We start from the raw sequence: 16861 nt of genomic DNA, 5'->3' as shown, positions 1-16861 counted from the left end.
GGTATCTCTGAAAAGCCCTGAATGTGCTCTGTACAGGACATCCAGACTTAAAACTGTGACATGTAACGTCTCAGAGAAATCACTAAAACATAATGTCCTCTACAGAGGACAAAACTCCATAGCTGGTAGTCAGGAGGATAGTGGAGTGTTAACAACTAATAAAGAGACATGAAGGTGTGTGTGTGTGTGTGTGTGTGTGTGTGTGTGTGTGTGTGGAATTATGTGTAGCCTATGTGTAGTAACTTTCTGCTGAAAACTATCTTTCCTTCCATCCCTCTGTTTTTCCTCCAACCCACCCACCCATTCCCGCTGTAGCTTGAGGCGATGTTGTTGAGTTTAAATGTTGAGGTTGTTTCTCTTTAGTGTGTGAGACTCCACGCTGTCTCTGACTCCTTCAACCAAAACCACAGAACACCCCCTCACACACACACTCACACACACATAGTATATCCCCTCTTTCCTCACTTGCGCTTGTTCTCTCTATTCTCTTTTTCACTGTCTGACTCAAGCAAAGTCTGAAGTGTGGATCATACTTTGTTTTTTGGATCATACAAAGACCATAAAGATCATAAAGCAACACACATACACACACACACACACACACACACACACACACAAACACAAATACACTCCAGAGAGCATTAGAGTTTATATCACTATTAGATAGTTATAAAATGCTTTATAAGCAGAATATGAGTGTATTTTCCCAAAATGAAATCACATTTTCCTCTCTCTAAGTGTACTTTCATTCTGTTTTTCTTTTAAACAGAGAGCTCAGAAAGAAGAGATGGATCAGATTGAGAAACATATCAAGTCTTCAAAAGATAAAGAAAATGCAAAACCACTGGACAAGCCTGAACAGTATCTATCTATCTATCTATCTATCTATCTATCTGTCTGTCTATCTGTCTGTCTGTCTGTCTGTCTGTCTGTCGTTGTATTTTCCTTAAGTCATTCGTTTTTCTCCCTCTCTCTAATAGGTTTCTGCTGCAGTTGTCAGAGGTTCCTCAGTTCTCGGAGCGGGTTTTCTGTATTCTCTTCCAGTCCACCTTCACAGAATGTATTACATCAGTTCAGCGCAAGCTTGAAACACTGCTGAGAGTCTGTACGGTGAGAGAGAATGTGAAGCACACTAGTCAGATTCTACTGACAGCTTCACCATTGTCATATTCAAGTTAAAAGTTCAACTAGAAAGCAGTGAAGAAAACATCTGTTTCACTCCCTCGCTTCCTCTTCTCCCTCTTCTGTTTAAAGGCTCTACAATCAAGTCAAGCCGTCCTGCAGGTTCTAGGTTTGGTTCTAGCATATGGGAACATTATGAACGGGGGCAACCGGAGCAGAGGACAGGCAGACGGATTTACCCTAGACATCCTACCCAAGTTAAAAGATGTCAAGAGCAGTGTGAGTAAAAATGAGATCCCTATCACTAGTTTAAAAGGATTGTTCACACTAAAATGAAAATTCTGTCATCATTTATTCATCCTCATGTCATTCCAAACCTGTATGACTTACTTTCTTCTGTGGGACACAAAAGAATGTTTCTGTCTGTTTTATCCATACAGTGAAAGTCAGTGGGGTCCTAACATTGCACTCTGTTGACTATCATTTTATTTTTATTTTTCCATTTTGCAAAGTGAATTTTCTGTGAATTTGCGAGACTTCAGATTCGTCAGCTGCTATTGATAAAAAAAAAAAAAAATTCCTTGTAAACTGTAAAAAAATATTTGTACTCCAAACCAGTGTGTTTATGAATATGATAATAAATTAAAATAATATGTTAAAAGAATGGTTTCCCCAAAAATTAAAATTCTGTCATTAATTACTCACCCTCATGTCGTTCCAAACCAGTAAGACCTTTGTTCATCTTTGGAACACAAATTAAGATATTTTTGATGAAATCCGAGAGCTTGCCTGACAAAGAAGAGAAGAAATTGTTGAATAAAGTCATTAGTTTTGTTTTCTTTGCACACAAAAAGGATTCTCGTAGCTTCATAAAATTATGGTTGAACCACTGATGTCACATGGACTATTTTGATGATGTCCTTACTATCTTTCTGGAACTTGGTAGTTGCGTTGTTGTCTATGGAGGGTCATAAAGTTCTTGGATTTTATCAAAAATATCTTAATTTGTGTTCTGAAGATGAATGAAGGTCTTAAGGATTTGGAACGACATGAGGGTGAGTAATTAATGACAGATTTTTAATTTTTGGGTGAACTATCCCTTTAAGAAATACAAGTTTGCAAGCAGCATAACAGGCTGTTTTTGTACAGGTAAAAATTCCTATAAAATACATGTTTACTAATATTTTCCAAAATATCTTATTTTGCCTTACACAGAAGAAAGAAGGTCATACATGTTTTGAATGGCTTGATGGTAAGTAAATAATGCCAAAATTCAGATCCACCACATAGACCAGCACTGAAATAGCATAAACCTTAGTCTGAACTGCATGGAAATTTGCAGACAGTACTTTGATAGTCTCCTGACCCCACTAACCAGGCCATAAAGAACCGTTCTGGCAGTATCACTCAATATGAGCGGTTTATACTTTATTATGCCAAGGCGGTAGCCTATATCCACATCCCATGTGGTCTGTGTGTCTGCACACATGTGCATGTGAGCGAGCGCCTTTGCAAGCCACCAGGTCTGGCATCTTATTCACAAACGCTTTGAGCTAAACGAGTGTATACAATCCCAAAACATGAAAAATGATTATTCTCCTGTGTTTATTTCCATCTCTCGTCTCCTCCTCCTCTCGCTCCATCAGGATAATTCTCAGAGCCTCCTGTCCTACATAGTTGCTTACTATCTGCGACACTTTGATGAGGTAGGTTTGGCCAACTGTTTATTTCACTGGCTTGACTAACAGACCCCCAGGTCCCTTAGAATCACCCTTCATGGTAGACAAAAAAGTGGCTTTGTTTTTGGTTTCATCACTTTGATTTGCCTTTCTTTCCCTTCACCATATAGACAAATGGCCGCTTTGAATGAGCAGAGGCCTTTGATTGCTTGATGCCCTTTTTGGACGTAGATTAAAAGTGCTGTATTGTAAATACCATCAGCAGTCGGTCCAGATGTTGTGATTACGAGGTAGTGTCCAAATTGACAAAATATGATCCACTGGTTGTTGAAGTGCTTCTAACGTTCAGGCAAATAACAAGGAGAGAGCATGTGTGTGTGCGTGTGCATGTGCATGCAGGCGGCTCTGATCTCCGACAGACGCAGCGTTATTGAGATTGATTTGTTGTGTTTGATGTTTTCATTGTTTTTCGAATCATAATGATCTTTACACACCAAACTATTTGAACAATTCACATTCAATTATTTTTCAAATCAACCGTTGCTATAGTTATGATCTCATAAACACAACATCCTGTTTTTTTGTATGATTGCACTTTAGATTTTCCATTGTTTGTGTGTCAGGATGCAGGTAAAGAAACATGCGTGTACCCACTTCCAGAGCCTCAGGATCTGTTTCAGACTTCGCAGATGAAGTTTGAGGATTTTCAACGTGACCTACGCAAGCTACGGAAAGATCTGAATGGTGAGATGTGGACACACGCAAACGCAAAGCAAATAAATGAATACACACAGGCTTTACACACGCTTCCATGCATATACATGAGATCACATACGTGCAAACACATGTGGACATACACACATACCCACAAACATGAACTCACATACAAGTGTGCATATACAAAAACACACAGACATGTTTAGTTTGTATACACCAGCGTCAATGACCCGTGTTCTCCTTTAGAAGGCTCATTGATTTTCAAATGGCTGTTTTTATTGAGCCCCCAGCTGGCTGCCACAATGATCAATACTGCAAATGTGGTTTGTTAAAGGCCCCACCATGTAAATAAATGAGAAAAAGGGGTCATTTCAGCACTTTTCTTAGGGGTCTAAGCTGTTTTTACAGGCCCAAAGCACTTAACTCCAGGTTTCTGCAGGTGAACTGTCCTTATGCCATATTTATACATTACCATTCAAAAGTTTGGGGCCAGTATGATTTTTTTTTTGAGTTCACAAAAATACTTTTATTGAGCATGGATATATTAAACTGATCAAAAGTGACAGATACATCAATACTATTCTGTAAATGCTGTTCTTCTAAGCTTAATTTTTTTGGGGGGAAATGTTATTTTAAGCAGCACAACTGACAATCAACATATTAGAATGATTTCTGAAGGATCACGTGATACTGAAGACAAGAATTTGTATACACCAGCGTCAATGACCCGTGTTCTCCTTTAGAAGGCTCATTGATTTTCAAATGGCTGTTTTTATTGAGCCCCCAGCTGGCTGCCACAATGATCAATACTGCAAATGTGGTTTGTTAAAGGCCCCACCATGTAAATAAATGAGAAAAAGGGGTCATTTCAGCACTTTTCTTAGGGGTCTAAGCTGTTTTTACAGGCCCAAAGCACTTAACTCCAGGTTTCTGCAGGTGAACTGTCCTTATGCCATATTTATACATTACCATTCAAAAGTTTGGGGCCAGTATGATTTTTTTTTTGAGTTCACAAAAATACTTTTATTGAGCATGGATATATTAAACTGATCAAAAGTGACAGATACATCAATACTATTCTGTAAATGCTGTTCTTCTAAGCTTAATTTTTTGGGGGGGAAATGTTATTTTAAGCAGCACAACTGACAATCAACATATTAGAATGATTTTTGAAGGATCACGTGATACTGAAGACAAGAAACGACTGCTGAAAATTCAGCTTTCCCATATAAAATAGCTTGCATTTTATAATATATTAAAGTAGAAAACTGTTATTTGAAATCATAATTTCATAGTATTACAATTTTAATGTACTTTTCATCAAATAAATGTAGCCTTGGATCAAATAAATGCAGCCAATTGTTTCAATTTAGTTTGATAGTTTGAGTTTTATATAACATTTAGACATTCTGGTAATAGGAATGAAAAATTCATGATTACAGTATAAATCCATTCATATTTTTGTTTGATAGTCCACATTTTCTAAAGGTTAACACATCTTTTCACTTAACATTTGTGAAAAAATTAAATAAATATATAAATGAATTTCAGATTTTGTACCCTGCTAGTAGGAAATTCCATATATTCTGGTGTTTTTGAAAAGAAACTAGCAGGCAGGTAAAAGGCTTAAACTGCCTTATAAGTACTCGCTTTGCTCCCTGACCAGTAAAGCAGTTTATCAGGGTCTTCAGGAGGTTAGTGAGATTGGTTCAGCTTTGTGCCGCAAGTCAAAGGTTGTATGACAAGTGCACGACGGTGTGAATGAGGTGTAAGAATCTGATTACATGCTCAAAGCCGAGTTTAAATCCCTGCAAACATTTTCATTGCCAACACAAAAACACACACACACTCACACAGATGTGGAAATACTCACATTCCACTGTCGGTGTGTTTGGCTTGTTCAGATCCTTGAAAAAAATACTCGTGGATGTTGATGTGGTCAAATTAGAACACTGCCCTACATCAAAAACACATTTACAATCAATCACTTATCCAGAGTGAGATTGTCTACCACTCACAAATAATAACGTCCAAGCCTTTTTAGTTCCACTCGAAGCAGTCATACATATCAGATGGATTTGCATTTGGCTCATGGAAATTTCGATTGAAGGATGGTCGCTTTGATGCATTGCTATACAGCCTATTAGCTTCGCCCCTGCTGTTAGCCATATTTTCGCGTGCCTTCGCTAGAATCCCTAGTTGGCGATTTGCATTGTTAATCTTTCAAAAGCTTATTAGTTAGGCCCACTATACATGTGGTTGATAAATTGTAAATGTACTTTTCCAGAGCTTGTATGCTTAGCTAAATCGTTTTGGCGTACACCTGCTGAACAGATCAAGCCTACGTTTGTTTAACGCAGACAAATATTTCTTCTCTGGCAATGTTCTGTTTCTCTCTGAATTCTCAACTGTTCACATCCCTAAAATCTCCCTGTGGCCCAATAAGCATGGCTTCTCTCTTACGCCAGGCTCATACAATAAGTGGATCATCACTACATTAGCAAGCTAAGCTAAGCGCTAAAGCAGATGTGCAACACTGACAGCTGGAAGGGGCACAGAGTTATGCGGGCGACCCGGCAGGTCCTTGCTTTCACAGAGCCCTTGATCCAGCTGGCAGGGACATTAGCATGTGTGTGTTTGCATTGCGCTGATTGCCATGCGAGGCTGTGATCCATCACAGACTGTAGTGATGGAGTGTGACATGGTGAAGCCTGTCGGCCTGTTGTAAGACTCCAGGTGTACAGCGAACAGAAGCGAAGGAAAGGTTCATGAAATGGGATTCATTAGCATCTGTTAGCACAGGTCACAGACTGCAAATTTTTTTCTGTAGTGATACATCTATGAAGTGTTGGAAGTGGAAGCAGGAGGAATGTACTGTAACATGCTAACCTGCTAATAAAAGTCCATGCTAGTTGAAATGCTAGTGCTGGTCCTGACAGTTTAATCAGTGAAGACTGGTTGAGAGAAGTTTAGCCGTGTGGGGCCAACGCTGTGCTAGTCTTTTTAAGATATCTGGCTGACTTGCCCAAGAATCCCTACAATGTGTCTTTTAATTAATTAATCATTTTGTTTGTTTCTTTCTCATATCTGTGTTCCTACTCTCTACTTTATTTTACAGCCTGTTCAGCAGAAACAGAAAAGGTGTGTAATGTCTCGTCTGAGGAGCAACTGCAGCCCTTTAAGGACAAAATGGAAGAATTTCTCACTAGAGGTAAAAAAAACATTGCAAACATAAGCCCTGTTCAGACGGTTATTGTTTTACATGGGGATGTTATGTTACTTTCTGATTTTATTGCCACTCCAGAAGGAATTTTCCTTTTGCATCTCATGGATTTAAACAAAAAGTAATATTAGCCATTAGAAATTTATTATTGGAGTGAATTCCAGCTTTTATTTTTGAAAAACATCATTTGTGGGAGTGCATTCCAAAGGCGGTTCATGATACAGTTTTTTGGCATCCTCCGGGTGTTTTTTACTATGAATCGACCATGCTCTGAGATGCATATATATATGCATCAAATGGGCAACAAATGAATAAATTAAGAGTGGGTTTTTTTTCAGTTGTACAATATAAACAAATATTTATATTTAAATACTCACTTTTTATTTTATATACAGCAATGTTTTTCTAATACATTACTTATTTTAAAATAAAAAATATATAAAAATAAATAATATTTAATAATAATCACAAAATAACATTGTTATTTTATAGTCAGTTATTAAAAACAGTGGGAATGTAACCTATCAAAACTCAAGTGGAAGGAGAATTTCTTAAAAAACGATTCACTTTATGGTTACTGAAAAAGGTTTGAGTTGGTTCTTGTAACAAGTAAACCCAAATGTGAACACTCAAAGTTGTCGAGTTTTTCCCAAATTGTTCATCGATTGTTCATTCAGGGTGGTTCACACTCAACAAAAACAAGTCATCAAAGTAAAAAAAAAAAGTCAGCTTTTTAAATTTATTTTATTTTCTATGCAAATGCACTTCCCAACAAAATCATTCTAAAATGATTCAGTCTTTTCAAATATAGCTATTCAAGTCCCTCATTCCCTCGTCCAAATACGTATTACAGAGAAGCCATGCAAATATTCTTTTACAGACGTCACCTTGGGAAACAGTTAAAGTCTGAATAATGCTGGGATGGATGTACAGTGTGACCCTGTGTGAGAGGAGAGATGAGGTGCTGAGAAATAAATGTGACAGAGGCTCTGTGATGGCCTCTGGGAGCCAACAAGAATTCTGGGAAATACATCTGACCTGACCCAGACCCAATCGCTCCAACATTATTTATGTAAAGCTAGTGACATGAAAAGTGAGAGTCCTTAATTTCATTAATCTCACTAATTTCATCCACGTTCCACCCCAACGCGGTAATGGCTAATTCAACCCTTTCAGTATTTTGTTTCTGTGATGAAGGCGAGCCGAACGATCCGGCGATTGTGTTTTATTATAATTGCTCTCCTTCTTGTTTATTTACCTTCTCTATTCTCCATCTCTGCTTCGATCCATCTCTGTTTGATATGGTTTCTGTTCTCTGGTTTATTTCCTCTAAGTGTGTCTGAGTCAACCTGCCTGATCTGTCTGTAGCACTGAAGACTGTTTATGTCGGCACTTTATTCTCGTCAACAATTCATTGGCCTCTTTTCATCTTTCGCACTCCAATCATCTTCAATTGCCATGGCGTAACCTTTTTTTCCATCGCTCAACTTGGAGTTAGCTGGAACATCTTTCTATTTTTCATTCTCTGCTTCACTACAGGCTTAAGCAAATGCTTAATGCATTGCCTTCTCTCTTTCTTTGTATTCAAATTGGTCCTTGTAACAAAACCCACATGTGCTCTGGCGGCAGGGTGGGGTCTTCGCTGAACGGCCCCCTCCTCATCTCTACCCCTTTGATCTGGAGACTCGTGGGTCTCCTTCACTGAGCTCTCAGATGGGTGACATGACCACGGAAAGATCCCCTTCAACCCTCCACACTGCCTCCAGTTAGAGAAACAGACAGAACAGGGATCGGAAAAAAAGGACTGGTCTTATTTTTTGTTATTTGTATGATTTTGAAACTCCAGGAGAGTAACAGTCTCTGGCTCCAGCGCTTCAACCACTACTGTTTATTTTTCAGAGCATGAAATTAACTACAGAAAGGAAGAGAGGAAGAAAAACTGAGTGAGACAGGCGTGTGTATGTGTGTGAAAGATGTGCTGTTTGGTCTACATCTTCTCATACCATTTTTTTTAATGCTGTACTATTTCCTCTGCCCTGGGCACTGAGAAGCAATGTGATAATCCATTTACTGTGGTAACAGGTACAATATATAATAGTAATAGTTATGAAAGCCTCAGCTATCACCACTACCGATCAAAAAGTTGAATGCTTTTTTTGAAGCACAAATGCTTTGAGCAACATTTTAAGTCAGTTTAAAATGTTGGGTCCATGAGGTGTGAACTGAAGTGATCTGTGTTTTGGGGATTCTCGGGTTGCACAGAATTGTAGTGGTGAGTGGTATGAAAATGTGTACGAATACTGGGCTCGTCATTCAATTTATTAGTGGATCACAGGAGACTCTCCATGCAGGAGTAAATGAAGTGACATTGACATTACCGCGGTAATGACTTCAGAGACCTGCTTCTCCGTCTGCAGTCAAACTATGCCTCATCAAATGTTCATGCTGAGACTATTTGCTAATATGATTTTACAATGATTTGCTCCTTGACATTTTATGTCAGCGGATTACAACTGGCTTACGTGTAATCAGATTTTCGAGGGTTTATGTTTGTCATGAAGATCATAACCTGCAAAGACTTACAGAGACACCTCTCACTTTGACCGAAATGGGAGTATGTTTGTTTAAAACTGGAACAAATCTCTGATAGCCTTTTCCTGATAACCCGTGTCATTCAGTGACAAGCAAAACAAAACCATATTTTAAAAGTATAAAAGTCTGTGTCACATTTACAATGTCCTATTTTTATTCCCACAGCCAAAGCAGAGCTGGAGCTCCAGGAAAAACAGCTCGCTGACACGCAGAGGATGTAAGTTGTCTTACTGTGTTAACCATGCCAAGTCTCTTGTTCACTTATTATTGTGTCATATTGGTTATGTCTCCTCTGAGTGTGTGTGTTTGTGCATTAGCATCCACTTCTCTATCTCTCTATTTTTGTGTGATTTTCCCTCACTTGTGGATTACTAATAGTGCAGTTCGCTAAGATTGATTGACAGTTTGTAGACTGTCTTCTTTAAAAGTGTCTGTTTTTCAAAACCTTGGCTTTTGGAGTGGAAAAAAGAGCAAATATGCCACGTCAGTTAATTCTAAAGGTCTTTGTGTTCATTGTCTGAATGTTGCCGTTTCTTCCAAGTACTAGTCTTAAGATTGCTGTGGGCGAAAAGAAATTACACTTGTCGTTCTTTATGTAAGAGCATTATTTTTATAAACTAAAATTTCACATTTCACATGCTTGAAGTAAGCCGATCAGTTTCACAATTCCTCAGTGTAAACTTTCTAATCTTATTTTGTAATATTTTGTTCATAGTGTAATGCTTTTCTTTGAATGCTTTCCAGTTTTCTGGAGCTGAGCGTGTTTTTCTCAGTCAAGCCTAAGGCGGGAGAGAAGGAGGTTTCACCAAACACATTCTTCACAGTGTGGCACGAGTTTTCATCAGATTTTAAGGAGCTCTGGAAGAGAGAGAATAAATGCCTACTGCAGGAGCGGTGAGGAATATTATGCCTCTGTTGCTATTTTGTTTGTCTGATTGTCTTCACTGCAAGTCACCTTTATTTCTATAAGGTTTTAAAACAGCTCTAAAAGACAATAGTGTCATTATTTAGCTCAAGTCAGTCACTGCAATTCATTGAATTTAATTTGCATATATTTTAGGTTGAAAGCTGCAGAAGAGACTTTCAGACAAGCACGAGAGAAGGCTACCTACAACGTAAAACCTAAACATGCATCAGGGATAGTAAGTATTTAAAAATCCCTCGATTCACATTACAAGCAATGAATAACGGACTCTTAACAGTGTAAACTCTAATTGCAACCATGACGTGTTTCACTTTCTTCTCACTCAGAAAGCCAAGCTGGGACAGAAGATGTGAATTTCTGCTGTACTGAATCCAACAAAACTCCTTGTTTAAAACAAAAAGTGGATCCCATTGCAAGAAATAAAAAATATCCATGTCCAGGCACTCACATAGCAGGCAAAATATAAAAAGCCTTTATTGTAAGACAGGGCTACATGTTAAAAAACACCAACACGTATCAGCCCAAACAGGCCTTTGTCAGGGTGTCATATTTTGCCTGCTATGCGAGTGCCTGGACGTGGATTTTGTTTGTTACTTGCAATGGTATCCACTTTTTGTTTTTGACATTTTGTTCCCTCTCTGGAGCACTCATAGTATCGCTTGTGAGTACCTGATGCGCCCCTGGTCAATACTTTTTTCTTTGATTAAAACTCCTTGTTTGCCCGGTTCTTTCTTTGTTTTCTACTTAACAGTTACTTCAGTATAAGAATAGCCATGAGAAGGTTTGCATTATTTTAGTACATGAACGTGGTCAGAATTTTGTCATTTCTGTAGTTTCATATGAAGACAATCAAAGCTTAAAGGTCTCCTGAAATGTTTAGAAACATGCAGCTTTACTCTATGTGTTGACGTCATTTTATCTGAAACAGGAAGACAGGGCGGGACATATCAAGCAGCCTTTTTAAAATAGCCAATAGCGTTCGTTTATATCACAGCTTGGGCTAGAGCCGTTGAGCTCCATAAAGCCGCATTTGACAGGGTATGCCAGCCACAATCTCATCCATATTGCTATAAAATATAGCATTCTGTGTAGAATTCAAATAGCTCCGATACATTTTGTGGTCTGCGCCGACTCGCGCATGTGATCCGCTCCGTGCTATCGTGTCTCTGGACCGGAGCAGAGTGTGGTGTGTGTGCGCACCGCGGTTAGCGTGACGCAGCGCGAAACCAGACTTCTTTTTTTCCTCAATGGAAAGCATATTTACACTGTTTGAATCGTTCCCTGTCCCCTATATAGTGCACTACGTGCCATTCACTGTACAGAAAATACTAATTCTGTGGACAAGTGACCGATTTCAGCCGCGGCTTCAGCGTCTATTTTATAGTGTAGGGGGTGGGCGCTTCTGATTCTAGAGAGCATTTGATTGGACAGAAAGACAGAACGTAAAAAAAAATTGTTGAGCCGTTTTGGCGGAAGTGACGAACTGCAAGCTTTGAATGCTTATATCTCCTAAATGCGAATTTTGTCACTGTTTTGGAGCACACTGCCTGATAGATAACCTTAAGACTAACATATTGATACTAACACCCAAAAAAACGTTAATTTTGATTTCATGGGGACTTTAAAGTGCCCATATTATGATCATTTACAAGTTTTTTTTTGTAGCCTAATAGAAGACATTTTGATTTAAAAAACATTTTTCTCATTTCTCATGCATTGCTGTAGCACCACTCTCTCTTTTACTTCCTATCTCTTTAAAGCCTACCATTCCAAAAAGCCAAGTCTGATCTTGGTCTGCTGGTCAACCGCTTACAGCATGTCAGAAATGTACCTTTACAGTTTTCAGCTCCAACTATGGCGTCGTTGAAAGTCCATTCTATTTTTTCTTTGAGGGTGGGCCAAAGCAAGCCAGTCTGTGAGCATTATGCAAATGTATATCATGGTGACATAGAAGCTAAGTCATGAAATAATGGCAGGACAACAAACGAGGCATTTCAGGCAAGTGTTTTCTGTTAGAGAGATTAACTCCCTTTGGCATGGACTTTGTGCTTTGTAATTTTGCAGATCATTTACATGCACAAACACAGTACAGAAAAGGTAAAATAAAAAAGCATAATGCTGTAGGTGCACTTTAAAGCCATACATTGAAACAGTCTAGCCACTATTTTACAAAAGCACATTGAATATTTAGTATACATTGATTAGTATACACAAAATCTGCACATTTATTTTCATATCTTCTGTCAAGAAAGTACCAAAAGCTCTATTGTAACCTGTGTATTTAATTGTCATAAAATAGCACTCTTATTTGCACTCTTAGAGCAGATAAATAGTGGATTTCATACAGGTTGACTAATTAAACAATCTGCTTCTAAATAATGTTTGTTTATGCTGAACTGGCAATGACATTTAGGAAAATGGAATAACTGAATACATAATGAAATGGCAATCTCGGATATAATATCTATGTAAAGTCATAAAAATGTGTGTTTTGGTGATTCATATGAAGAGCCACAGCCATCTTATTCTTTAAATGGAAATTTGATAATATTCTGCGTCCATAGTTTCCTCTACAGGTGTTTATATACTTCAGCCTATGAAATTGACATAGAATTGAGTGATATGTTGTGAGTTTCTCTGTTCCAACTGAACTGTGAGGTGTTTAATGAACGGTTGTTGAGAAACATATGCAAATATTATGATTTATGACTTATACCATTCTTTGTTTTGTGTGTACAGCTGTTGTCAGTAGTTCAATAACCTTTAATTTACCTAAATGCATTTTCAATTAAATAAGCTGACAGCTTTATAGCTCATGCATGATCATTGCTGTGCTATTCTCTGTGTTGCATTAAGAAATGAAGAACTGAAGCAGCTGCCGAATGAATAATTTCCATTTCCATTAGGAGAAACTGTAATTTACTAACACAAAGGTGCATAGAAAATACGAAAAAAAGCAAAAATCGTATTGTAATGTGAAATAATAGATTTATTTTTAGAAGACATGTTTATTACATATTTTACATATATTCATAGATTTTCTATGGTTGCTTTGTCATATAATTTTCTTTATCTACACATTTTTTGCTATTTTGTTAAATATTGTCATTAATGCAAACATGCATGTTAGACTTTAAGGTAAAGATTTAAACCATTATGAATCTCAGTTTATGTTGTGCACATGACTCATCATAACTCAAACTCTCTATGGGCTTGATCAAAGTCAGCCCAGAATGGATGAACTGAAACCAGCGGCATCATTTCCATCGGATGCAGCAAAGCTAATGGCAGCACCAAGTCAAAATATTTTAAACGCTTTGCGGGCTTGATCAAAGTCAGCCCAGATTGGATGAACTGAAACCAACAGCATCATTTCCATCGGATGCAGCAAAGCTACTGGCAGCACCAAGTCAAAATATAGTTTATCCTCAACTGACAGCCTGTCCTTAGTCAAAATATAGCAACCCCCCCTTTAATTTCCTGTCGATAAGGTCCACAGTCACCCAGCATCCTTTCATGTCTTCTCCTGTCCTTCATTAGCGCTGATATATACAACGGCTGGGTAGGTAAGACAAGATAGTGAAGATAGATGGTGGTCAAACCGCTTCCACTGTTCTCAAGTATCAAGACTAATAGAGTGCAACAGTGCCCTCCCAATATTTCAGCAGCCTTGATTCCGAAAGTATTTCTCCCATTCATTTTTCATTGACGGATTTTTAAAACATTTTTGTTAAAGAGTTAAACCAATAGCTAAGAAGTGAATCACAACATTACAAAATTAAATTTTTTTTTTGAAAATGACAAAGCTACAAGACTGTACTTGATTTTAATGAGAAAAAGAACTACAATCCCAATGACGTAATCAAAATTAAAACTATGTATAAATATAAAACTATTGATTTAAAGATGTTGATTATATATTGAGGGTTTTTTTTTTTTTTGGTAAAATATGCATCTATATATATATACATTTTTAAGTAGTTAGAGTGTATGGAGACTGGCTATTACACCATTAGCAGTGGCCAGCTCTATTCTGATTGGTTTTTGCAGAATTATGGGTAATGTAGTTTTTCATCAGGAATTCAAACATTTAATATAATTATTTACAAAAAGGAGAACATGGTTATGGCTTCAACAGAGGCATATACCATCTATTAACAACATCATGTCTGTCTCTAAAGGTTTGTAAGTTATCAATTAAAATGAGTTAAAGCAATTCCCCAATGGAGAATTTTAACTTCCGGAACCCTGACTGTTGCACTCTATAGAGAATCAGTATTGCTGAGGTAAAGCAGGAGATAAGCTGGAATACAGACGCTCCATGTTTTGCTAAAGAAAAGCTTTCAAGAGGTCAAAGGTCAATCACTGTTCATTTAAAACACATGAATGTTATTTACTCTTTCAGTCTTGTATGTAATTGTACTCTCAGCTTGAATATATTTGTCAAAAAAGAAGAAAAATCCAGCTTTGTGTTCCATTGCTGCTCGGCAGCTATTAAGCATTCCCGGGTAGCATACTGTGGTACAGTCCAGACATAATGAAGGTGGCCAGTCTTCTGATTAGCTGTTGTCTTTGGCAGGTTTCACACATTGATTGTTGGGTAGTGTTGGGTCGTTCTTGAACGATTCGTTCGTTTTGAACGAACGTTTGCGTAAGTAGTAGACATATTAGGGAAGTAACACGTAACATTTTAATTATATTTTGTTAAAATGAACGAAATGACTCGAAAAAAGATTCGTTCATTTTGCTGAACGAGACTCAAAGGTCCGAGTCGGTAAAATGATCCGAACTTCCCATCACTATTGTTGGGCGGCCCCAGTTTTTCCAAAAGGATTTTGAGGCATTGTTTCATTTGTGTGCCTTCTCAGTACGCGGCATTGACGTTAACAGACACACATTTGCACTGCTTGATTCGCTGCACTTTCCGTTGCCGGTATGGTGGCTGGAGCCCAGGACAGTGAAGCCGTACGGTGACCGTAGTTATTCGGCTGGGCCGACAGAAAGCACAGGACTGGAATGAAGTGTTGTGGTCTGGCGTGGATGCTGTTTTTCGACTTCGATGTGAGGTTTGAGACGTCAGGTGGCGGGGGATGTAGAAGGAGTTACACTGGCCGTAGCAGAACCTGTTGATGACTGTTCGGCTCAGGCACCCCTCCAGGCTCACTGTTTGACGTAACGGCTGTGTTTTGCACCAGTCGCTCTTCAGATACTTCCTCTCGGTGACCACCAGGGCCTCGCGACTCGACGACAGCATGTCATGTTTGCCCTTCTGTCGTCGTGCTGATGTGTGCTGGGACAGTGACGCTAGTGTGTGGGATGGTGATGACAGATCATTGCCTTTTAGCTTGTAAGGGGAGGGGATGGAACCCTGGGGCCGTGGCTTCTTGGTCTCTGTCGATACAAAAAGGGTCCATGCCAAAATGGCAGGTATTGCCAGCTTCCAGAACATCCTGAGAAAAGATTCAAAATAGGGAGAAACTTGAGTGCTTCTGTTAGGGATTCAATTATATACATTGTCAAAGGAATAGTCTTTCATTATACTAGGGCTGTGCAATTAATCACATGTGATTGTCATGCGCATCTCGTCAGTAAAGCCGGTTCCGTGATTGGTAGTAAATCGCCATCACCTGCTTTCAGATGGAGCGGCATTTACTACACAGAGCCGTAGTTTACTGACAAGCTAGGCGATATTGCGTTCATAATCGAATGCGATTAATCTGCGATTATGAACGCGATATTGCCTAATTGTCAGTGAACTATGGCTCTGTGTAGTAAATGCCGCTCCATCTGAAAGCAGGTGATGGCGATTTACTACCAATCACGGAACCGGCTTTACTGACGAGATGCGCATGACAATCGCATGCGATTAATTGCACAGCCCTACATTATACTATGAACTATGTCCAGTTTGTAAACTCTGTTTTATTCACCTAATCAGCATTTACTCAGACAAAAGAAAATCAGACAAGAATGGTTAATTTGCAATAATGGTTAATAATTTTGATTCACTTACCACATGAAACAAAAAAAAATAGTAACCAGCATTTTTTACTGCTAATCAAAAAGAAAGAAAGAAAGAAAGAAGAAGAGTGTTAGGCAATTTGCATAGGCCTAATTTGGATTCACTCACCACATGAAACACACACACACAAAAAAAAAAAACTGACCAACAAAACCAGAAAAGGAAAAAAAAAGAACAGATCGTTAAGCTGTGTAGTAACACCCCTCCAAAACGCCATCATTCACCACCATGGTAACCCCCCCCAAAAGAAAAAAATCCAAATACTTTTCCAAAACCAACGTAACAAACACAGAAACACACATCTATTTTTAATTAGGCCTATTTTGTCCTAAACACGCATTTAGTAACATTTAACTGACCAAAATTAACGACTAAGAGCCCGGCGCTAAGCTTCCTGGGAAATGGAATTCCCCTGCCCAGATTCAACGACGTCTCACACTAAAAAGAACCAACTATTAAGATTCATTCTTCTTTTAATGAAGTTTCTTATGGTTGTGAAAAATATTATGGATCTTTATTTGGCGTAGTGTGAATGTTTTGTTTTTGTGTTAAGGTTTAATTTTTGTAATGTTGTTAGCAAG

At 38.3% G+C, this 16861-nt stretch overlaps 2 protein-coding genes across 3 annotated transcripts in view; one reads left to right on the top strand and one right to left on the bottom strand.

Moving 5' to 3' along the window:
• LOC107750852 (formin-2-like) overlaps nucleotides 1–11196 on the top strand; it is a 33230-nt gene extending 22034 nt beyond the window's left edge. Inside the window, exons 8-17 of one of the 2 annotated variants that reach the window (XM_016566399.1) lie at nucleotides 770–861; nucleotides 981–1110; nucleotides 1255–1401; nucleotides 2769–2828; nucleotides 3425–3545; nucleotides 6637–6729; nucleotides 9499–9550; nucleotides 10078–10227; nucleotides 10394–10475; nucleotides 10585–11196. In XM_016566399.1, coding sequence (XP_016421885.1) covers nucleotides 770–861; nucleotides 981–1110; nucleotides 1255–1401; nucleotides 2769–2828; nucleotides 3425–3545; nucleotides 6637–6729; nucleotides 9499–9550; nucleotides 10078–10227; nucleotides 10394–10475; nucleotides 10585–10611 — 954 coding nt within the window. In that variant the 3' untranslated portion in view covers nucleotides 10612–11196. Of the gene's footprint in view, nucleotides 1–769; nucleotides 862–980; nucleotides 1111–1254; nucleotides 1402–2768; nucleotides 2829–3424; nucleotides 3546–6636; nucleotides 6730–9498; nucleotides 9551–10077; nucleotides 10228–10393; nucleotides 10476–10584 lie in introns of those variants that run through there. The other variant, XM_016566400.1, reaches the window with a different exon arrangement.
• Nucleotides 11197–15036: 3840 nt separating this feature from the next.
• Nucleotides 15037–16861, bottom strand: part of LOC107750855 (gremlin-2-like) — an 8706-nt gene continuing 6881 nt past the window's right edge. Inside the window, exon 2 of the mRNA XM_016566403.1 lies at nucleotides 15037–15708. Within this exon, the coding sequence (XP_016421889.1) occupies nucleotides 15123–15707 (585 nt within the window). The 5' untranslated portion in view covers nucleotide 15708 and the 3' untranslated portion in view covers nucleotides 15037–15122. The remainder of the gene's footprint in view (nucleotides 15709–16861) is intronic.

Source organism: Sinocyclocheilus rhinocerous, unplaced genomic scaffold (assembly GCF_001515625.1).
Source record: "Sinocyclocheilus rhinocerous isolate Xijiao unplaced genomic scaffold, SAMN03320098_v1.1 scaffold392, whole genome shotgun sequence".
In the NCBI taxonomy this organism is placed as follows: domain Eukaryota; kingdom Metazoa; phylum Chordata; class Actinopteri; order Cypriniformes; family Cyprinidae; genus Sinocyclocheilus; species Sinocyclocheilus rhinocerous.
The sequence above is the reverse complement of the archived record's forward strand: the minus strand, read 5'-3'. Positions and strand labels throughout refer to the sequence as shown.